Source organism: Sitophilus oryzae, unplaced genomic scaffold (genome assembly GCF_002938485.1).
Source record: "Sitophilus oryzae breed Bouriz unplaced genomic scaffold, Soryzae_2.0 scaffold_801_pilon_pilon, whole genome shotgun sequence".
Classification (NCBI taxonomy): Eukaryota; Metazoa; Arthropoda; class Insecta; order Coleoptera; family Curculionidae; genus Sitophilus; species Sitophilus oryzae.
The window spans coordinates 2,349,640-2,374,852 of NW_022147419.1; the positions used below are offsets into that span (position 1 = coordinate 2,349,640).

At 31.9% G+C, this 25,213-nt stretch overlaps 1 protein-coding gene across 2 annotated transcripts in view; it reads left to right on the top strand.

Annotated features, from left to right (window-relative positions):
• Positions 1-25,213, top strand: part of LOC115888567 (SH3 domain-containing protein C23A1.17-like) — a 316,006-nt gene that overhangs the window by 6,217 nt on the left and 284,576 nt on the right. For both annotated transcript variants that reach the window (XM_030908326.1, XM_030908327.1), the window contains exons 2-7: positions 5,157-5,266; positions 7,552-7,760; positions 11,599-11,787; positions 13,540-13,689; positions 18,989-19,085; positions 20,235-20,399. In XM_030908326.1, coding sequence (XP_030764186.1) covers positions 5,157-5,266; positions 7,552-7,760; positions 11,599-11,787; positions 13,540-13,689; positions 18,989-19,085; positions 20,235-20,399 — 920 coding nt within the window. The remainder of the gene's footprint in view (positions 1-5,156; positions 5,267-7,551; positions 7,761-11,598; positions 11,788-13,539; positions 13,690-18,988; positions 19,086-20,234; positions 20,400-25,213) is intronic.

Sequence of the window (25,213 nt, forward strand, 5' to 3'; positions counted from 1 at the left end):
TTTGATCTAACCATGTCATGGCAGTCATTGACTGCCATGACTAAATGACGTATACTATGAAATAAAAGCTTTGTTCGGGTTCTTGTTATTACCGATTCTGAACCGTCCTACAACTCTGCAGCGCATGCGCAAATTAAATAATGTCTTCATACTTCCTTCTGCGCATACGCATCACAGTTCTACGACGGTTCAGAAGACGTCTGATAGAAAAAAGACGGCGTCAAAGATAGCTGGGGATTGACAATCCATGATAAGACATAAGACCTCATTTACTAAAAATTGAGATAAAACTTATCTAAATTAACACTAATTGTAGGAAGATTAGAAAAGGATAGAAGGTTTCCAGATGCACAAATCTATTTTGAATAAAAAAATAGATTTTTTTTCTCGATTTTTATACTACCAATCATTTAAAACCCATTTTTACTCAGTATAAAAATAAATTACAACCTTCTTATGGTCGAACAGTACGGGTCAAGTAATGACGTCTAGGGCTTGACCTCGCCGAAATTATCATAGATTGTCATTAACCAGCCGTCTTTGACGCCCTTTTTTTTCGTATGCTTAAAAAACTACGAGGTTGTAATAATTAAAATTTTTGTGATCAAGTGGGCTTAGTTTTTGATAGTTAAAAATATTATAAGTAATTTTCCATAAGAATTTTTGTTCTCTAATAGATTTTTAAAACTTTTTGATCTCATAATCTTGCATCAAAACCTTTTCCGTTGTGACCATGTTGTGACTGCCATGACAAAATGACGTATGCCATTTGAAATAAATAAATATGACAACAGGCAAACTAACACAATGTCACTCTGTGTTGCTCTCAATTTCTCATTATGTTAAACGTGTTGCTATTTTTTTTAGTTCAGTGTCAACATTTCTTAATTTTTATTTTAGCTATAATTTTAGTAATTAAAGTTATTCTTTCTCTGAATATTTCTTTCAAAAAGGAGAAACCTGTACGGTATGTTTCTATCTATGGTAAAATTCGATATTGAGATAAGTTGGAATAATTATTCTTCAATGGTAAATATTAAATATTTTAAATATGATTTGTTTAAATGTTAATTTGTTTTGATTTACAGTATAATTATTTTTTGATATTTTAAGCTGTTAATTGTTTTAGCGTCCTGAAAGAAGATCTGAATTTGGTTGATATCGAAATTTAAATGTGATTGTGATTTTGAAAACTTGAAATATTACCATTAGAATTATTTTTTTAAGTTTAGAAAATAATGTCAGTTATCTTGAATCTAATTTAAAAAACGAATTTAACTTGATCAGGGCTGTGTATATTTTTTATTGTTGTTATTTTCAATTTAGTACAAAAAATAATTTCGTACTAGAAACTTTTCCTAATTTTATTTAAATAAATTTGCAAATTTAATTAGAATATATTAGAGAGAAACAAAATCTGTAATAAATCGATGCTTTCTGTATATTTTTTATTTTTAATTGAGGTACTGAATTATAAGTAACTTTAAATCTAGCGTTAAATTAGATTTTTAACAAGGTATACTAACAAAACAGAAAAAAAAAACATGTTAGGTATATTTAAAATTTTAAAATCAAAATGGAGATTTAACAACCTTTTGTTATTGACCATTATAGTATAATTAAATAAATACCGTGCGATCTTAAATTAAATCCTGTATTCATGTTACCATTTCTTCTTGTCATTTTTCAAAATTCGTGTAAAGTGTTACAGTCTCTGTATTCTTTTTTATGTAGCTTTATTTTGTTTTTTTGAAAAATCACACTGTCTATTTCTTTAAAATCGCATGGTATTTGATGGAAGGGATGGGATTATATTTTTATAGTACATTAATTAAAGAAATAAATACATTATCTTGACAAAATAAGGAGATACTAATTGATTTAGTTTCTAATGTTAAAATGTGCGAAATATTAAAGCAGGGTAGTAGTTCTAACAAATAAAAAAATAATTTTAAATAGTTTCCAATTGAATGTTGTTTCTTCAGCTTCAATCCTGTGAAAAAAACTTGTAAAAAAGTCTATCTTGCACGCGTTTTCTAGAAAAAAAAAGGAAAAAATTTGACGTAAAAGTGTTGTTTCGTATTGTGATTTGTTGTGAAATGTTACAAAGGAGACTAGAAATCTAAAGAAATATTATTTAATTGCGTTTAGATTTATAGCATTATTTCAGAAACAACAAAAATTTTATTTGTGATAATACAAAAGAGTAGATATTATTAAAAATATCTGTGGTTGTGGTTATTGTTAGTTTATTTGGTTTGTCAGAGTTATTAGTCCAGTCAAATTATATAAACACTATAGAAAAAAAGGCGTCAGAGTGGCTGTTGAAAAGTTGTTATATGTCCGATCAACCCACGTATTATCATTAATAATCATTATTATTTATTAAAAATTGATATAGAAAATATCAAAAATTAATATTTAATTTGGGCATAAGTATAGATTTTACATATTACATAGTTATTTTTTTTTAATATGCATATACTTACATAATGTCTGGACTATATTAAAAATATCAATAACACACAATCACAAATAATATATTTTCTTAAATTTTGGCATTTTTGTTGAATTATTTTATAGGTAAAGATTGTCCAAGGAGTCTGCGAAAATTTCGACAGACTAATGACAGTGAATGAAAATGACAGACAACTGTATCGCTGTCATGTATCCTCTTGTACTCGTAGGACAGTCTTTACATTTTGTTATTATAGGTACCTATATTTTCGAATAGTCGTGCCAAATCTTTAATCTGATATTTAAAAATTGTTTGTTCAATTTCTTTTTGTTATTTTTTTTATGTATTCAAAAATGTGTTAAATTTTGTATTCTTTAATTGGTGTATGTAAAAATGTTTTTGTTTGTTATTTTGTTCTGTTATATATTCATATTTTGTGCCATTTAAATTAAACGAGGTAGTCTCTATACTACAGTGTTTTTAATATTTATTTTGTGGATATGATTATATCTCATTGTTAAAGAAATTTTGTGCATGTTTTTCTTGTGAACTCTTGAACGCAAATGACGTGTTTTTGTTTTATTTTAATAAATAAATTATGAAAATTAATTGGTAGTTTTATTTCTAAGATAAAAAAAATAATTTGTTATCTTTTTTTCTGGGTGAATTGGTAAAGTTTCAGAGATAACAATAGATGCTAAAAAAATAACACATCTAAACTTTAAAAGCCAAAAATCTAAAAAATAGTTATTTTTGTGAAATACCACTGCGTAGAGTCGTTGATTGAAAGAATTGTGAAGTTAGGCAACCTAATGGGCGAATTCGTGACAAGGCTGATTTGATTTCCCCTTGCGTCTCAAGTGATGTACGGTTGAGCCACCAATCGTTCTGCAACCAACGCATAAAACACTTATTTTCTCTAATTAGGCCAGCGAAGGCATACCGAAGACGGTGTGGATCTGAAAGCGACAGTGTTGCCATATTAAAATGTGTAATATCTGTAATACGTTTGACGAAAATATCTTTGGATGAAAAATCCGCGTTTATGTATTGAAAATTTATCCGTGTTAAACATAGAATAAACAACAAAAATAAAAATTCTTTTATAGGTACTGAATATGTCTGTTGATCGAAAAAAGTCGTTTAGTTGGCTTGGAAATGACGATTATTGACATTTACCATAATATTTTACATATGAAATGACAGCGATCTTCATTTCCAAGCCAGCTCGGACGCCGTTCTTTGTTTAATCATATAATATATTAAAATATTTAATGATAGAAAATCCGTATTATTAACGTACTTTACCCAAAATCCGTAAATCTACGGATTAATCAGTAGTTCTGGCAACACTGTCTCCGGCAACTACTCACTCTGTCGACTGAAAGCAGAACTACGGTACAGTATTCTTTATCCGCTATAAACGACTATCAGCGCGCAGCGGCGCAGAGCTAAACTAAATCTCGGAATTCTCGGACAGGCTGACGGTAACGCCAGCTTCATCTCGGACAGGTTTTGAGCTAATTCTTTCAATCAACGCTTCTAGTGTTTTGTAAAAACTCATTTAAAGGTAAGCGCTCGTCTCCTAAGTTTCAGAAGCATCATTTGGTAGTCTTTAGTCTGCAATATAGTCAAGAAATAGTTATTAGACCAACTATTCATCTACCACTCGATAGTTGACTGTTAATTCTTAACAGCATCGCTGTCTTTCTTGGCCAGACAATAATTTGACCTTTTATTCTGGTTTTCTTGTAGCTGATATTTTTTCTGTTTATTTTTCTATAGATATTTTATTTTATATCAAGTCTTTATATCATCATACTTGTGTTTAAGTAATTCCTAAATGCTTTTGGCGGAAATAAAGATATTTTATGATTTCACACTTTTATTTCGGTTTATACAGGGTGTCCCAGAAATAAGTGCAAGTATTTTAAGGGGCGGTAGATCTCGATAAAAGAAACATATTTTCTCTTTATCGTTTTTCAAATAAGTCCAAAATAACGGAGTTATTTTACTTTGTAAATTTCCAAAAAAAAAAAATGTAAATTTCCATAAAATGTTGAGAACCACTGGATCTTTTCTGGATTTTCTTCCTTGTAATTTAATCTAATACCTATGTTGCCGTATTATCAAGAAATTATGTTTTTTAACTAAAAATTTAAAAAAAATCTAAAAAAAACGTGTGTTTCTGGGGTTGAAAGTGAAAAAACGCGTGTTTCTGGGGTTGAACTCTATTATCAGTTAAAATACTTACACTTATTTCTGGGACATCCTATGTATAGGATCGTGAATCTACTTTAATAATGTGTAGGACTTAAAAAATAGATTATGAGATATGCTTTGGTATATACTTAGTCTACAGTAAATGGTTGAGTATATATTTTACTATTTATTAGCTTATTTAACGATGTAACGATATTAATTTTAATTTTACCTATAATAATACCGTATGATCGAAAAAAACGGCGTTCAGTTGGCTTGGAAATGACGATCGATGACATTTCCCATATAAGTTTACATATAAAAAATGACAGCGATTTTTATTTCATAACCACCGCTGACGCCCTTTGTTTTTTTCTATCATATTTGTATCTTTACTAATGTTCCTAATGTTCACAATACATAAAATTTTACACTTCATTTTTTATTTATTAATATTTTCCTATAATATACTAAAAACGTTAATTCTTCTTTCTAGGCAATGCCCACCTCATTTATATTCACCTCTCATTAAAATTATCATCGAAGAAATAAGAAAAGCCTGTAAAAAACACCCCTTAAACTATGGATTTAGTACTTCAGACAACGGTAAGTATTTTCTTATAAAAGTCTTTGCTTAAAAAATATGAATCATTACCACAGCCGATTCATTAGACAGCCAGTCGAGTTTGCTATCCTTCCATCATATCATAACGCTTTTAGTTTCAATCAGAATCTCACTTGTTACATAAGATAAGTGAATATATAGGTAGGTACGCAAAATTGCATGTAAATGATCGTAACTCGACTGGCTGTCTAATAAATAGGCTGTGTCATTACTGTTTATAAGTTTGAAATTTTAGTTAAATTTATTATTGGTATCTGTAGGCTCGTCCTCAGCTTATAACGAGTAATAAGCAATGCATAAAATGAGTTAAAATTGGTAATTTACCTACTACCTACTATTCTCGTTATTTTTATTAATTCATAATAAACAAGATATTTTAAGAGTGTATTAATTTACTTTTTTCGCAATTATTGATATCTTATCATGTACTATTTTGCAATAGTAGGCATCATAACAAGCGCATAAAGTCCTCTGTGTGGTTTTGCTTTGAATTTAGTTAATATTTTCATTAAATAGTGCTAAGTAACTAATAAGTACAGTATTGTTATTTTTTTGAGTATTTTTCAAAACATAGGTTAACTGGTTTTTGACTGCATACATAATTATGAATTTTGCATTCATTTTTTATCGCCATTGATTCTTTTAAAAGTGTTGTTTATTTCTAAATATCAATATATTAAAAGTAAGATACCTTTTTTTATCACTTTTGTAATTTTTTTAACTTGGTTTTTTTTCACATAATAATTAAAAATCCTATGCAGATATTTTTGGTGCATTTATTCATAGATTTACTTCATCACAATCTATAAGATAATTTTAAATTTTAAAAAATTAGCAACTACATACGACATTTTAAAAGTTTATATACAGGGTTTAGAAAAATAGTGTACCAAATTTCAGTGGGTACTAGAGATAAAAATAAAAGAAAAAGTTCCTATGCAAGTTACAGCCGTTGAAAGCTTTTAGAGCCCTCACTTGATACATATCTTGTACATTTTTAGAGTATCTTTGGTACTCTGTATATACCGGGTGCGTCTCAAAAGTGGCTCACTCCTATAACTTTTTTATTTTTTCAGATAAAAAAAAACGAGATTTGGTATGTTAGTATATAACATAAATTAAGATTGATTGGCCTTATTCAGTTAATTTCGGTCACTTCCTGTTTCACCGAAAATGACTGCAACTTTTAATTTTTAAATGGCACCCTCCGTATTTTATTACTTTTTTCAATAGAAAAACACTGCATAGAATGACATATCATATGTCAGCTTTTGACATTTTCGCTTAAAAAAATCGTATTTTAAATTTCAATCTAGAGTGCTAGAGGCTGTGTTACGAACACTAATTTTTAATCAAGGAGCCTTGGAAAAATAGATTTTATCGTCTAATGCTTTTCGTCTTTTGTCCTTGCCGGTTAAAAGATGCCCGAATCGTATTTTTAATCATATCTCAATTTTTTCAAATGGAACGAGGGTGGCTCAGCATATTTGAGAAAATATTTTTTTTACGAATAATTTAGTATCACACACTTGGTATTTTCACTCATATTGTCGTTACTCTGGATTAAAATTAAAATGCTATTCTTTTTAATCGAAAATGTCAAAAGTCGCCATATGCTATGTCATTCTATTCAGAATGTAATTTCCTATCAAATAAAGTAAAAAAATACCATGGGTGTCATTTAAAAATCAACAGTTGTAGTCATTTCCGGTGAAACAGGAAGTGACGGAAAACAATTGAATACGTCAATCAATCCCAATTTATGTCATATACTAACATACCAAATCTTTTTTTTTGAAAATTTTTTATAAAAGTTCTATCTGAAAAAATAAAGAAGTTATAGGGGACACGCCAGGAACACGCCAATCAATTTTGATTTATCTCATATACTAACATACCAAGTCTATTTTTTTTTATCTGAAATTATACAAAAGTTATAGGGGTGAGCCACTTTTGAGGCGCAACCGGTATAAACAATATTATATTACCCAGTAAGTATAACCCTTTTTTTTTGTTACAATGGAGCTAGTCTGATCCATAGGGATGCTGTGTATTAATGATCCATGATCAGACGGGGGGTCTGATTCTGTTCAGACATCGAATCTTCTGATATCTTCGCAAATCACACTTGACACTTGAAATTATTGACAGTGAAGTTTGATCTTTGTCTAACACATTTAACCTGTTAAAAAACATTAGCTCTGTTAAATATGCCTCTAAACTTGAACAAGTCAAGTCATATTTACTCAATTCTTATTTGTTACAGCTTACGAACCCCTCAAACTCATGCAAGCCGTCATGGCGAAAACTAACGAAGTCTGTCTCCGATACACGGACAACAGCATGTTGTGTTCCTTACCCGGGCCTACAAACACTTACTTCGAAACCAGTATATGTGCAGCGAGGAACAAGAGAAGAACTATGGAAGACAGACACGTAGCAATACACGATTTAAACACTATGTTCAATATTCAGGTAATAAGAGATACACAGTATACAGATTGAATGATTTAGGTTGGAACCTTTGGTGTTAGCACAGATTAGGTCTCCTATAAGTATACAGATAAAAATCTTGTCCCTAATTCGTTGTACGAAAATTGTTTTTTAAGACGATGTGCAAACGAGTAAAATTTCCTGTGCGCAAAAATAAACTCGCGTAAAATAATAATAAACAGCGTAATAGAGAGATATCGCTAAACCGAATAGCCTGCAAGGACGTTAATAAGTCCAGGTGTTATTTCCTTTACGTGAGGTGCTATTAACTCTCTTCATTTATAGTTATCGGATCGGAAAGAATTCTGTTCGCGTCGCGTCCGCTATTTAAACTTAACCTAACTTTGAATTTAAAACTTTGAAATTGTTTTGTTTACTAGGTATTTTAAAACTAAAGGGCTAAAGTGCTTATTTCCAGTGCTTTATTGTTCAACGTCTGCTAGTGGGTTTAGGGCAACAAGCAACAAATTCTCTTAGAAGGGCTAAGTCGTCATCTGCTGTAAACCTAAGCCTCTTTATAGGTTCTTTAATATTGGAAGAGGTGGAATCCATATTTTGGGCCATATTTATTTAATCAAAACTAATCCCAGCTACTTAAATATCAAATTACCTAATAAAACTAAAGTAATAATTCAAAACAATTCAAACATAACCTAAAATAAAAGATCTCGCCGGCCGGCCCCGGTTGTCAAATACCTGCACACGCCGAATTACATCCGCAAATTACGTCAGGCGGTAACGTTATTAGCGGGTGTTGCGTTAAAAATTGACTCGCGCATATCGTAACCATGATAAGGTACGCGTAAATACTGCATGACGCTATTCTGTTTTCCGATATCTCTCTAATAACCGTGCCGGTCAGGCGCTGTGCACAATTTGACAGGCCATAAGTGGGCGTGCTATGTGCGCAAACTAGTAACCTAACTAGTGCCCGATTCCGAAAACTGGAACCACGAAGAACAATAAAGAAAAAACAAAGTTTATAATCTGTAAAATCTGTGGTGTTAGATTGGATTAGATTTTAGGTCTAGTCCACTGCGACCTTCAGATCTATATTATGGTCTGCTGAACTCTAGATTACATTCTTCAGTGGTATAAAGCCTCATAACTTAAAGACTCAACATTCGCTTCTATATCCCACATCTATTCGTATATATTTTGCACGACAGTTTGACGTTCAGTGGCGAAAATTTGATAGTAGCCGAGGCTCTTGCGAATAAAAATTGACTGTCTATCGACACAAAGTTGCACGAAGGAGTTTTGGTTGCCTTTTTTCCCTTTTTTTGGTGGTGAATCTTTTGTTTTTTAATATAAAAGCCGACTGAAGGCTATATACTTGCGCAGTGGTACTGAATAGGTATGGGATATATACGCGAGTGAGACTCAACCCTTCGTATACCACTTTGCCATTGTCTTATCATCATCTAGTAGAGGAGACATTGGAGTACCGTGGAGATAGGTCATTCCCACAGACCTCCATGTAGCTATCTGGCAATGACCTATATATCATTGCTTATTACCGAGCACAGGACATTTGCCAGGTTGTCGCACCGACATAAAATGTGTCCTGTCATTTCTTTAGATTGACAGAACTTGCATAATATAGCTTTAGATCATTATTCAGCTTACAATGCTCTGATAGTAGATTCACTACAAATACAATGCTCTGTTAGTAGATCCACTACATATTTGACTGTCTTTCTGTCTGCTTTTCAGGTCTGAAATGAATGAAGTTTTTCGCCTGTCTTTGCCTTGGTGAATGTCTCCACCATTCTAGAGATTTGTTGGCCACCCATCGTTTTCTTACCATTCTCGTGACTGCTTTTACAACGCCGCAGAAGCGTTCTGGGCCTATGAATGGCATTAATGAGCCTTGTTTGGTCATTTTATCTTCCTTTTTGTTACCTTTGTGACTCCCGTGCCCCGGTACTCAGGCTAACATCGCTACGCTCACCGAATATATTTAGAGCACACACACAATTCCACACTAGTCTAGAATCGACCTCCGAGGAACCGAGTGCCTTTAGCGCTGCTTGCAATGTCTGTGAAGATGGCTACCGAAGATTTGTTCTTTGCTGTCTTCTTATTTCTTCTACACACTAGTGGATTGCCATTATTTCTGCCTGCAGAATTGTGACATCCTTAGATAGGCTTACGTGCATATTCCATTTTTCGGCCCTACTATTCCAGCTTCTAGGTCTTCTGACGTTCTTGAGCCGTCTGTATACCAGATTGCCTCAACTTGAACGGGTACACCTTTTATCCAGTCTTCCCTTCCTGCTATAGTTATGTTAAATTTGTTGGTTACCTTGTAGCTGTTGCGTTTAGCGGTAATCCCAATACCTTGTCTGCTTTAAGCCTTCTAGCTTAGAGTTAGACGACAGGGACTGTCCTTAATGTGCTGGAAATTTACATCCTCAAGAAAGAATCAGAGTGGGCTGTTTAAAAACTAACTAACTAACAGCAACAAGACTATAATGAAACTAAAACAAGCATTAAGCTTAACTATGTTGGATTATTGTGTTTAGTTTTTATTATATATTTTCGGTAATTATTGGGAAAACTGGAAATCGTCCGATTTTCACCAAAATTGGTATACACCCTATCTTGAGGTCATAGATTACGAATCTTTTTTTCTGGCGGTCTTTTACCGTTTTTCAGAAAAACGAAAAATTATTTCAATATCGAATTTTTCTTAATTTTATATATTTTTAAGGTTTTCCAGCACATATTTTGCTAGGTATTCAATAAACAATGATGTTTTTGCTATTTTCTGTTACTTTTTTAACCAATTCTATGCATAATAGAGGATAATTTGCTAAAATAAATTTGTAAACAATCTGAAAATGTTGGGTTATGTGTTTCTGGCATTTAAAGCAACGTTGCCAATGCTAAACCTAAATTTATTGTGTTTTTTTCGCTCATTCTGGGATTACGAAAGGCGGTCGCCAGAAGAACGGCTCCTTCCCATAACTGCTATTTTACCAATGAGATCTGACTATTTATAACCATTGCACGAAAGAGGTTTGATTGCATTCACCATGCATTGGTTACAACTTCCATGCGGAGGGTGTTAATCTTTACCAAAAAAGATTAACCCTTTCTGCAAAGAAGTTGAAATCAATGCAGTCAAAACTCTTTCGTGCGACTTCGTGGTTATAAATAGTCTTTATATAACTTCTCTGCGGAAGGGGTTAATCTTTTTTTGGTATAATATAACAACAAAATAAGATTAACACCCTCCGCATAGAAGTTGAAACCAAGGCAATCAAAACTCTTTCGCTTAACTTTGTGGATATAGGTAGGTATATTTAACTATTGTCAGATCTCATAATAGGTAATTTATTTAAAATCATTTATAAAATGCCTAATCACCCGTAAAAATAGAAGATATGGCAACGTTGTAAATTTTCAAATTTCTAGATAGGTCATTTGTCTCTCTTTTGTTACAGAGAAGAGAGAAAGAAGGATCTATGAAATGTCAAACTTCCATCTGGTCTCAATTTTCTTTGTTATTTTGTTAAGAAAAGCGTTTTTCAGTAAAATCTTGGACATTTTTCTCTCCTCAATCAAGTGTGGCTTTTAGATAAACTATAATATATTGAAAATATAGTGAAATTATTACTTTATAGGACCGAAATAACGAAAAATTCAATGTTGACATTATATTCCGTTTTTCTGAAAAACCCGTAAGAGACCGCCAAGAAAAAAGTTCAGATTTATAATCTACAACCTCAAAATAGGGTGTGTACCAATTTTGGTGAAAATCGGACGATTTCCAGTTTTCCCAATAATTACCATATTTTCTTACTGTTTGCAGGAAGCTAGTCCGTCCAGTTACTACGCAGTATTTGATGGTCACGCAGGTCACGACGCAGCCGCGTATAGTGCTGCGCATCTGCACCAGTATTTGGCCGAAAACAAGCATTTTATTAGTAATCCCGAACAAGCCTTAATCGATGCCTTTTGTAAAACAGACGCTTTGTTCCTAGAAAAGTGCAGAGTGGAGGTAGGTCCATAGGAAACTCTTTAGTTTTTGTTTGAATATAAAGCCTAGCCTTATTAAAAAAACGTTATGTGTACGTTTTACCATAGATAAAAGAAACAAGTTTAGATTGGAAAGTGCCCATGAGGATAATGTAAATACTATTTGGCGCTTATCTTACAACGGTCGCTCTCCAAAGCTTTTGATAATTTCGGCTTTTTCCGCAATTATGTCGCCAAATAATATTTATTCAAATTTATTATTATTTTCTTTTATTTTTTTAAATAAAATACAATGTGTTGCATTTAAGAAACTTTTTTTTATATAAGGATATGTATGAAATACATGAAACATTGGAAACCGACGTTATACCACGATCCACCATGGTTTTTGCAGTTCACACAGCTTTTTAAGTTTTTAATGCCACTTTTTCACAATTATCGCGGGTTTGAGTAAATAAAATTTAAATTAAACTCACAAGATAGCAATGATTACTTTGAAAATGAACGCTTTAAACACTTTTCGGTATTTTTCAATGGGGGCGCACAGTGGGGTATTTGACACAGATAGTTGATCGAAATTTTTTTATGTAGACCTTGCTAATTTCAATTAAAGAGGAAATAATATGAACAAAATAAAGGATAATTCGTCGATTCTAAAAAAAGAAAGAAAAATCACTGTTCCAGTGTTTCCACGGACAATGCCACTAATACCAGTAGTAATATCGCAACTAGTACTACTAATGCTACGAGTGATCCGCGAGCAATGCCCATACCACTAAAGTCGCTACTAATGCCAAATTGTGTTATACTGCTAATGGCACTAATGCGATCGCTTTGTACACAACAATTCCATCGCGGTTTACACCTCGCATTAGTATATCACTGATTGGCAAATTAGAGGAAACCAAGAATGTTTTTCTCATTTTATCAGCAAAGTCGCAAAAAGTCGCAGTATTTTATTTTACTGTATGAAAGCCCAGTGTTTACTAAGTAAAACGTATATAGACAATATTATATGCTGAATTCTTCAAAGTGCGCAACTAAATCTCTAAGTATAATAAAAATGTCACAAATTTAATCAAATTTTCTGAACGCAACTTTTAGTTGTAAAAAAAATCGTTAGTATAGAGAATATCAAAATTAATAATACTTTTTGTAGAATACATACCTGCAGCTTGCTGAGCCATTTTCAATCAAAACAATAATATAAACGTAAAAAGAGCACAAGAACAAAAACAATTTATAATTTTAGACATAAAATTTAGCCATTTTCCTCTTATCTGTGAGAAGTAACAACTTTGACGTTTCGTTGTAACAAATGAATGCAACTAAACACACCCATAGCAACGCCATTCATTGCAGACATGATTTAACTTATCATTTACCTTTTTTTGGGAAATCTTAAACACATTTGCTTTTTCGAATTTCGATCGCCTTTTTCATGCTAATACCCCACCGTGGGGCGGTTTAAATTTTGAAAGATTTTATATTTTTTGAAGATTCTGTCCTCGACAAGAGAAAATTATTTCTGTTCTTGTTTGCGGTTGTTCTTAGCAAGCGCTATAGCAGCGCCCTACAACGTATGCGCTCCAAAACAATTATAGGTTTTGGCGGCAAGCCGAGCATTCCAATCTAAACTTGTTTCCTTCATCTATTCATTGTTTAGAGTTGTGTCAATAAGTGACACACAACATATATTTTTAATACTGATTTTTTTTAATCAGGCATTAGAACTTGAATGTTACAAGTAATAAAAATATTTGTTATTTTTTAGAGCCTAAGCAGTGGTACGACAGCCGTGGCTGCCTTATTACGGCCAAAAGAAAAAGTTTTGTACATAGCTTGGGTGGGTGATTCACAAGCAATACTAGTTAACCAGGGTAGGGTAATGCAATGTGTTAATCCACATAAACCATGCAGAGAGGTAAGTAGATTGTTTACAAATCCGTGATTTGTTTTGATAGATTTTAAACTCACGATACAAATACCCTTGTATATGAATTTTTAAAGTAGCTCAACCTAAGACGTTTATGGATGTAAAGCACCAGATGGCGGGGCGTATTTCACAGTCTTTTACTACAGAAAAATATTTTTTGTTACTCTGAATTTTGAAGCGACCAATAAAAACAGAGAAAATAAAAATCGATAATTTTCGGACCGTGCCAACTGGTTACTAATCGACCAGATACTTTTTGTCTATTAGATATGCTATAAAAGCTGGTAATTATACAATTCGACCATTGTAAATACCCGACAAATTCCGCAAGGCCGACGAGGCCGATGCTTTTCACTGATAAGAAAAAAAAATGTTTGGATAATTTTCGAGATATTTTTTCTTTCTGAATGCACATTTTTTTTATTATTAAAGTATTTTATATTCTTTGTCCGCTTGATCTATTTATACTGATCCTGTGTACTGATCGCTCGTATCGAAGTTCTGTTTCTTCTAGTTTTAAAAAATGTTCTTATTTCTTTATAGTTGTAGTGGTTGTAGTGTAAAATTAGATTAATTTTATTAAGTTTAATTATAATGTTTAGTGTAGAATACCAGAAATAGTTTAGTAGTGTTTTTATAGTTTATTTATTTTGTAGTTAAGTAGTAGGTGAAGGGATAATTTGGTTATTTTTTCTTTTTGTTTGATTAATTAGTAAGTTTATAATTTTTTCAGTGTAAAATACAAGAAGTAGTTGTGTAGTCTTTTTATAAGAGATTATATTCGTTTATTTTGTAGATGTGTAGTAGGTGAAGGTATTTGGGTATTTTTTCTTTTTGTTTTTCTTCTAATTGTAGTAATTGTATTAAGTATTGTGATAGATACGCTATATATTCCTTCAACTTCGTTAAAAAGTGCGTTATCATATAATTTTGGTTTTCTGGTAGTAGAATATACGAAAAAAAAATCTGATCAAATTTATTTAAAATTAAATTAATCGAGTCTTATTAATCAAATTAATCTAGTCAAATAAAAATAATAGTTAGTTTCTAAATACTATACAGGATGAGTTTCCTACGATGTTCTCTATGGGTATCTCGGAAACTACTGGAGATAGAGAGTCGGTTAAATGGGGAAAGAATTGCAGTTTTGTGGGGTCATAAATATGCGCCTTTCGGATTTTTCGGAGAAGTTCATGGCTTACTAGATATTTCGAAAAACACAAATTTTGGCTATTTTAAAACTTGTCTCTAATTCCATTATAATCTGCCGTATGATCGAATAAAAACGGCGTCGACGATGGCTATGAAATGAAGATCGTTGTCATTTTATATGTAAAATTATATGGGAAATATCATCGATCGTCATTTCATAGCCATCGCTGACGCCGTTTTTATTCGATCATATGGTATTTTAGACAAAAAGTTTCAGATAAAAGTTGTAGATAATCACATACCTAATGAGTTTGTGTTTTCTGTTTTTTTTCTAAAGCCTGTCATTTTTGACATATGACACAAACATTATGTTTTTTTTAAATGGAAATCCTAGTTGACCATGACTTAATAAAAAACGCCATTCTTTAAGCTTTTCAGCGATATAAGTATAATATGTTTTTTTCGAAAAATTACAAGTTATAGCCAATTCTTTTCTTTCTTGGCTAATTCAATAAAACCATAACATAACTAACCATACCAATAATACCATGCCAATTAGTTGGCATCAAAAATGTCAAAAGTTTTATGTTTTCAAAAAAAAATATCGTAAAATTCGTAAAGCACTCAATTTAGAATAAAATAATCTAAGAATGAAATGATTCTTTTATAAACCTGCATTAAATCAAATTAAAATAGGTATGTAACTTTTTTTTTAAATATTAATTAACAGCAATTAGCATTATCATAAATTATAAATAATGTACCAACATATCGAAATAATAATTTTTTTGTTAATACGGTTTAGAATTCTTAAAATACCAGGCAAAAATAATCCACAATTTACAATAAAATAAAAGTTTCGTTTAAATTTCTTAATCAGCTGATCATTATTAAAGTTCGCAGAAACCCGGGGCTATATTATTACTTTACTCTGAGGAAAATAACGAAAATAATCGATATTTTTGACTCCGCCCCGAAAGGTTCACGATTTGTCCTCCAGTTGGCAGCACATTTTGTCTAGTCGGTTGAACAACTTTAAGAATATATAAACGAGGCAAATACTTAACAGATTTATTTTCTCACTTTATACACCACAATTTATACTGATCACAACACACAAATAACTGTTTATAAAATCTTTCGCCAAATTGTTGCGATTCACAATTTAAAACGGTGTATTTTTAAATTTCCAACTGGCTCAACTGACTTATATGGCCAACTCTTATATGCCTTTATATACTCTACCGACTGTTTCTGGAACCTTCTAAAATTATCGGTACTTTCTGCGTCCTACTAGTAAATTCCGCCGCCTGATTCGCTTCCTTTTCTACTTGATTAAGAGATGGCGCCTCAACAATGTTCTCAGATAATCCTCAACCACCGATAAACGTTGCGGTTTAGATTCTCGCTTCTCCGACAGATGGCGCCACATACACCTTGACAAGATGTTTGTAAAACGATATAAATACATAATACAATATGATCGAAAAAAACGCATCAGCGATGGCTATGAAATGAAGATCGCTGTCATATATGTAAAATTATATGGGGAATGTCATCGATTGTCATTTCCAGGCCAATTGGGCGCCGTTTTTTTTCGATCATACGGTATAACTAGTAAAATAGATTAAATTAAAAAAAAACAATTAAAATACCGGATGATCGAAAAAACGGCGTTAAGTTGCTTTGGAAATGATTATCGATGACATTTCCCATGTAATTTTACATATAAAATGACAGCGAGCTTCATTTCCAAGCTATCGCTGGCGCCGTTTTTTTTCGATCGTATTCTATTAAATTGTTGGACGGAAAATATGATCGAAAAAAAAACGGCGTCAGCGATGGCTATGAAATGAAGATCTTTTTCTGTTATTTTATATGTAAAATTATATGGAGAATGTCATTGATTGTCATTTCCAAGCCAACTTGACGGTATACCTAGTTAAAACATTAAATAAAAAATATTGTATGATAGAAGAAACGGCGTCAAGTTGGCTTGAAAATGACAATCAATGACATTTCCCATATAACTTTACATATAAAACTAGCGTGTATCTGCGACTTCGTTCGCCTCGAATTAATCATTTGTAATGGTGATGATAAAGCAAAGCAAGAATTTCCATTAACATACAAACTGGATAAAATTTTCTCACATTTATGTCAGCATGAGCAAAAACAATATGGCGATATTATTATATAACTTAGTAATATTTGAGGGGTAGTTTGATCTCGTTGGAATTTGACTTTCGAAAAATCCGTTTGCCAAAAATAAACTTTTTACGTCAAGCAGTTTAAGCAGAATCATGGTTAATCATATTAATCAATTACCCAACTTTTTGGAACACTCAGTATGATTTTTTAAAAAATTTCAAAATATGTAAAAAAACAAAATAAGTTATGCTTGTGCAAGCGTTTTCCCGAAAGACTAACCGTTTTTTAAATAACAAATATTGTAATATTTGAGGGGTGTTTTCACCCTCTTGGAATTTGAGATTCGAGAAACCCCTTCTTATCGAACATCTACACCCCACAGTCAATCCGTTTGCCAAAAACCAGCTTTAAACGTCAAGCAGTTTAAGCAGAATCGTGATTACTCAATGGTCATATTTTATGAAACACCCTGTATAAATTTTTAAAAAATCTTAAAATATATAAAACAACAAAATAAAATATACGTGTTCAAGAGTTTTTCCAAAAAACTCACCGGTTTTTAAATAAAAAATATTCTAATATTTGAGGGGTGGTTTCACCCCCTTAGAATTCGAGTTTCGAAAAATCCCTTCTTATCGAACCTCTACACCCTAAAGTCAATCCGTTTTCCAAAAATCAGCTTTTTACGTCAAGCACTTTAAGCAGGGTCGTGATTAATCAATGGCCAGTTTTTCGAAACACCCTGTATACATTTTAAAAAAATTTTAAAATATGTAAAAAAACAAAATAAAATATACGTGTTTAAGCGTTTTTTCGGAAACTTGACGGTTTTTTAAATAAAAAATATTGTAATATTTGAGGGGTGGTTTCACCCCCTTGGAACTGGAATTTCGAAAAATCCCTTCTTATCGAACCTACACTCTAAAATCAACCTGTATGCCAAAATTGAGCTTCTTACGTTGAGTGGTTTGAGCAGGATCGTGATTAATCAGTGAGTCAGTCATTTAAGGATTTTATATATTAGTATAGATGACAGCCATCTTCATTTCCGAGCTATCCCTGACGCTGTTTTTTTTTCGATCATATTTTATTAAATTGTTGGACGGAAATAATGTTATCATAATACTTACAATAAGATATGATCATACTTATGATACTATAAAAATTTAGAAGGTTTTTAAGGTATTTTTATTACAAAATAATACGGTAGGTATTTCATTTTATTATTCGTTTAAAAAAAATCATTCTTTATAATATGTTCATTTCCAAGCCAACTGAACGCCGTTTTTTTTCGATCATACGGTACAATGCATTTTTATGGGGTTTATTCTAAATATCGCCCAGCTCCATAAGAAAAGCATTGGCCATCAATAATTTTCAGGCATTGGTATCAGTAGAATTAGATTAGGTGGCTGTGCTTTTCAATTTTTTCCGTTGTCATGGCCACAATTGTCAAAGTTGTTATTAAGAGTGCGACAAGACGGGTTAAAAAAATATTGTAAATCAGTTGTGTACAGTTTTTTTTCTGTTTTTTTTTCCTTGTTAACAGCAGAGACATGTAGTCAAAACAAAAACTAATAATCCATGGTATGTTTTTATCTTCTATGATATGTGTAAGTAGAAAAAAGTGCCTAAATATTATTAATTGGTAAAAAATCAAAAGCGTCACCTGCTTCTTGTTTTCAAGTGACATTTGATTACATTTTGTTTTTATTTATTGAAATTTTATGACGTTTATGGTTTTGTTAGGTAAAATTAACAACAGAGAGGTATGATGCTTTTTTACTTCTGTACAAGAACTTTTTATCTAATGTTCTTTCCTTGCGATTTAACTTGACCTAAACTCCCCAAACTCTTTTTATTTAATTTTTTCGAGCGGGGTTTAGCTGTTGAACAAACGTGAAAAAAATTGAGTGAAAAAAACTCAGACTTTAGCAAAAAGTGTGTTACGCATATTTAATGTTTGTTTGTCTTTCTTTTGTAGGATGAAAGGATAAGAATTGACGAAGCTGGTGGCTGTGTTATGATGTTGTGGGGTACGTGGAGAGTTAACGGACAACTCGCCGTTTCTAGAGCAATCGGTAAGTCTATTTTTATATTCGAAATGTTTAATTGAACTTTTGTTAATGTAGTTTAATTTACTCTTTAACTTTCTCCATGGTATAGTGCATTAAATAAATGATATCTCAACGAATCTATTGATAATCCTCTTGTATCTTAAACAGCCGCTTTTAAATCCATTAAATGTATACAGTGTGGCTCAGTATTTTATTAGTAAATGGTTAAAAGAAAGTTCTGTGAAGTTTATTAACATTTATGAAAAATATGAGTGTATATAAATAAATGCTTTTATTGTCAACAAATTTTAACAGAGGTTAAAAATTAAAAATTTACACAAAGGTAAAGTAAACAAACAAAAGAGAATACAAAACAAGTATACAAAATTACATTGTCAGTCTTATTGTTTAAAATATACATTTATTATAAATGTTTACAATGTCAAAGAATAAAAAAATAAAAATAAGATTCAAAAATATTTAGTAAGTTTATAGTAAATATAGTAATAGATCAAATTCGATTATCAAAATATAAGTCATTTACGGCGTAGAAAGCCTTCTCTAGTAAATAGGATTTCAATGCTTTGCGAAATGAAGAAAATGATGTTATGGATTTGATTTTAAATGGCAGGTGATTGTGCATTTTTTTAGAGTTGTATAATATTGAACTTTTAACTAACACTGAGCGTGGGGTAGGTAGATAAAGATCTTGCTCCGCGTTCCTGAGTGGATAAGTGTGAGATGGCCTTTCTTGAGAAGCTGATACATGCTTACGTATTAGGCAAACGGATTCAAATATAAATAAGGAAGGATGAGTAATATTTTTAATTTTTTAAAAGTCCTGGCAATGAGTTCTGCTGTTTAGTCCCAGTGAATATCGAACAGCTCTCTTCTGGAGCTTGAAAATGCGGTCAAATTGAGTCGCACAACACGTACCCCACAATGGAAGGGCATATCTGAGGTGCGAACAAACAGAATCCGAAATACAGAATTAGGGAAAAAATAGTAATTAGTTAAGCATTAATGTTTCTGATTTTTAAATTCTGGTTAAGTTGGTTTGCATCCAGTCTTATTTTTGTTTGTAATCTCTAGGCTCTTCTAACTGTAGTTTAGGTTAGGTACTAAATTATTAGATGCACAGTAGAAGTAGTTACTGTTATTTTTGTTGTCTAGGCGACGCTGATTATAAGCCTCACGTCATAGCGATACCGGATGTCCGAGAGATTCCATTGGACGGAGGTGAAGATTTTCTTGTTTTGGCATGCGATGGTATTTGGGACGTCTTGTCAGAAGATGCTGTAGCTCAGGAGGTGTACTATTTGATTAAGGAAAAACCAGGTTAGTGATAATTCAAATTATATATTTGATTAAAATATTACAAATATATTCGATTTTTTAAACTGTATTTTTACTTTACAAAATTGATTCGTTTTTGGAAACAACTGCATTTTTTACTGAGCTCTAGGTAGCAGTTAAATATTAGTTTTGTAATGATATAACTAAAAATTGAAGTTTCTAATTATATTTTTTTCGTTAACTGACCTCGGATGCTCTCGGCAATGACAAAATTAGATAAATTTGAAGAGGTTATGTAAAAAATAGTGCCGTACTCATCTTGGAATTCATGGGGGAAAAGATCACGACAAAAAAACTCAGTCTCATTTCCAAAGATTTACAACCATGCTGTTCTGAACTTCACTATCGTTTAAAAACAAACTGCTATAGAAAAAAAACATGGTGGTTTAGTATATTTTAATATTGCAGGAAATATAAAATCACAAATGTCAAAAAATATTATATGGTAAGTATATAATATAATACAGTAAAATAAAGTGCAGTATATTCTGTCTGTTTATTTTACTAAAATTTTGGAATATAACAGTTAAAATAGACATTTTAGAAAACGCCTGTTTTGACGTAAAAATCACTGCTTGCTGTAAAATTGCTGCTAAACATATCATCTAGCGGTAAACATATCATTTCTCTTCATACGATAAATTTCTTACCAGATCAGGGACATGTTTATCCAGCAAAAAAATCACGTTTTAAGGGTACACTGTCAGAAATAATTCAGCGATTTTTTTTAGAGAAAAAATACTCAAAAAAATGGTTTTAAGAATTTTAAAATTTATTACATTCAGTGTGCTGGTTTAACAATAGATATAATTTTATTTCATTTTATTGGCGAATGCGCCAGGAATTGCTTCAGTTTCAAGTTTTCATTGTAAAGTGTAATTCTTCTAGCAATCTGTATTCGTGTATATTATAAAGTATATAATAAGGTTTGTATGTGTATAAATATTTATTATGATATAGTGTAACAAAAACACTGTTGTGTCATTGTTTATAAGCTATGTATGGGTATATATTGAGCGTATATTTATCAAAGTATCTATTATAGGAATTATGGTGAAAGAATGATTACTTCCCAGAAAAAAATACACTTACATGAGTAAATCTTTTATTTTGTTTTTGTTTAACTCAACGTAAACAAAAAGATAAAAGTTACTGTTACTAGTTGAGTAAATATTCTAACCAGTTGATAGAAACACAAACAAATACAGGGTTGTCAAATCCTGTGTATGGTAGACTTGGTTAACAATTGGCGAGGTGGGAAGGGAATTGAATCACAGCCTATTCAGTATCAGCCAGCCAACTTATTGTCTTATTCTTGAAACACTGACATTGAAATTTGAGGTCCAGTTTTATACATATTTGCGTATTTTATGCCATGTAACAAGTGCTATTCTTAGTTAAAAACTTTTTATTTAAAAAGTTCTTATAAATGTATGTCCTAAAATGCTTGGTTTCGGAGATACAAGGTGTAGAAGTTTCATTTTTATTTCGATTTTTGCAAATAATTTCTGAAGATACGTCAATATTTGGATGAAAATTGGTGTCTGGGAGTTTTTTGACTTGAGAAATTTGATTTTGATGTCAAAATGATTCCTACCTGTAGAGGGCGCCACTTACATATTTTTTAACTGGTTTGAAGAGCAATAACTTTTCTTCCGTACCTGTATTAAACTAGTGAGTAAAAAAATATAAATTTACGGTGTTTTTTACATATAAAACGTCTCCGAGAAAAAAAATCTTCTTGTCAAAAATCGCTACGAGTAATGGTTTTCGAGATATTTCGAATCGAACTTATCAATACCTACCTATCATTATTGACACAAATTAAACATGTTAACTAATTAGTTATTAGACCAAAATCATAAATTTGAAATGTTTTTGTAGCAAAAGTTCAACAGAAACTGTTTTATCATCATTTTTTCGCAGAAAAATTTATGATTAATTTAAATAAAAAATCGGTAAAAAATCTTTTAAGTTAAACGGTTTTATCTTATGTGCATTGAAAACTAGAAAATAATAATAACAATTAGGTATTTTGAACTTCTAGTTCAGAAATATTTTAGTACTAGGCAGAATAGCTTTTAGACATATTAGACTAAAATAAAAACGTGGGGCCCCTCTGAAATCCTACCTATGGCAAAGCATATCTTTATACTTTGGTAGATCATGAGCTCGGCATTCGCTGGTGAAGCCGCCACGGCTGGTTATTGATTCTCAAAATCTCCAGTTACGATTATAGTAAGTCGATGCAATCCACACTTAGTATAGAAGAAAGTATTACAGCAATAGTTAATGGGCCCCACGTTTTTATTTTAGTCTAATATGCCTAAAAGCTATTCTGCCTAGTACTAAAATATTTCTGAACTAGAAGTTCAAAATACCTAATTATTATTATTTTCTAGTTTTCAGTGCACATAAGATAAAACCGTTTAACTTAAAAGTTTTTTACCGATTTTCTATTTTCTAGTTTTTAGTATTTAACGGAAATGCCTACCGAATATTCCTCATTCTATTTAATTCATTTAGTGCATCATTATTACATGGTTTTTTACCTGATAATTTATTACAATCTAATTCCTCAATACATAGCCCTTCCAGAGACTTGACTCGACTTAGAGCCACGTATGCTTGCCCTTCCTCAAACAATTTTGAGCCCAAATACACTACTGCATGGTCGACTGTGCTGCCCTGCATTTTATGGACGGTGGATGCCCATGACAAAATTAAGGGTAACATCCTTCTTTCAGCCGTACCATAATTGAATTTTGCTGGAAACAGTATGGCTTTCGCTTATAACGTGTATGCCGTCTCTGCCAAAGTCAATCCAAACTGATGGTACATATGTTTCGTACATTTGGGTTCGACGGAACTGAGGCCAAACAATTTCTGTAATGTGGCCTATAGCACCATTTACCAATCCTTTTGTAACGTCAATGTTGGACCGCAACATTACTTTTACTCCTACAAATATTTCAAGTACTGATGGTAAGCCTCCAGTTTTATTTATATCTGTTGGTATTATATTTGCTAAATTTAAATTATCTGTATTTCGTGTGGCGTCAATTAGTTGGTCCTGTGCTTTAATGGTATAAATTCGAGATCCTTTATTCCGGAATAGATTTAAAACAGCAGCTTTGTGATTGTTTACCTGCTGATTAGTGGGGTATACCCTTAACGCTTTGTCTGTTGCAAACTCATCACTTGGGTTTTGAAGTTCCCACGAGTAATGGACATTTTAACGGTCGACCCCCCCCAGAGGTTCAGTAGAGGGGCAAGGCTATAATATACAACAAGAGGCGCCCAATCTTGAGGGGAAAACGCTTGCGACATTACATTTTTAGCCACCCTAATGCCATACAGTCCTCAGCACGTTTTAACCTATTGCCTTAACTTGGGTGGTAAAGCTACCGCTAACTCTCTCTCTCTCTCTACGTAGATACATCTAATCACCTATTTTTTTTTATCTGTCCTTCTAACGTCACACAATCACAGTATTCTATTAGTGTAGAGGGGGTTGTGGAAAAATATAAAATCCGCCATTTTGTACCGGCGGTCATCTTAGATTTACAATGTTATTGATATTACTATATTGTATTGTCATCGGAACTAAAGGTGTGTACCAAATTTCAGATCAATCTGACAACAGGAAGGTACTTAAATTTCAATTTCTAATTTTGACCCAAACAAATAAGTAAATACCGTACGGGTCGAGCTAAATAAAACCGTTTAAAAAATAAAAATTTTCCGAATTTATTATTTCAGTCAAATAACTATCTACTCAACGTGTAACATTTTAAATATCTTGAGAACGGTTGCTAGTAGCGATTTTTACCAAGAGACATTTTTTACGTAAAATGTAACGAAAATGTATATTTTTTCACTCAGTATACAGGTACGGCCGAAAAGTTATTACGCTTCAAAACAGTTAAAACATATGTAGGTGGCGCCCCCTACAAATAGGAGCCATATTGACATCAAAATCAAATTTTTCATGTTAAAAAACCCCCAGACACCGATTTTCATCCAAATATTGACGTTACTTCAGAAATGATTTCGAAAAAACAACAGCAACTTCTGCACCTTACATATATCTCTAAAAACTAAGCATTTTAGGACATACATTTATAAGAACTTTTTTACTTATTTTGATCTGCAGAATATGCTGTTGAAGTTTCCGGAATACAGTTCGGACTACCCTGTATATTAATTAAGCTTAGCTAAAAAATATTTTCATTCAAAATTAGATAATCTAATTTGAAAACAAAAATAAAAAAGCTTTTATTTAAATTAAAATATAACACATTAAATAAACAAATAAATGAGGCGGTTCTAAACTTTAATCATGTCCCAGACTAGGTATACCTTTTACCTACAGACACGAAAAAAGCAAAAAAAAGCACAAAAAAGAAAAGTTATCTTCGTACTCGTTAGAAAACAAAACCTTCCTCTATTTTTACCCCTAATTAGAGTGACTAGACCGGACAGGGCGCGAACGACCCTTTCAAAGGCTAGAAGGGTGCGTCCGAACGCGATGCCCTTCCCAACTAGGTTATTATTTCCTTAGGGAAGGTTTTTTTTTTCCGAGGTAAAAGCGCGGGTCCTAGAAACTCTATCGTGTTGGGGTGGAGTGCGAATGAAAATTAAATTAAGTCACCCTTTTTTTTACCGAGAAAAAATAGAGTATAAAATAAAATATATTTATGTTTTGTTAAAACTGTCCAAGGTTAATGGGTTTAAAAGAAAAACAAAAAATATGCTATTTTATTATATGCAAAGGTCGTATACAGGCTTGGTTA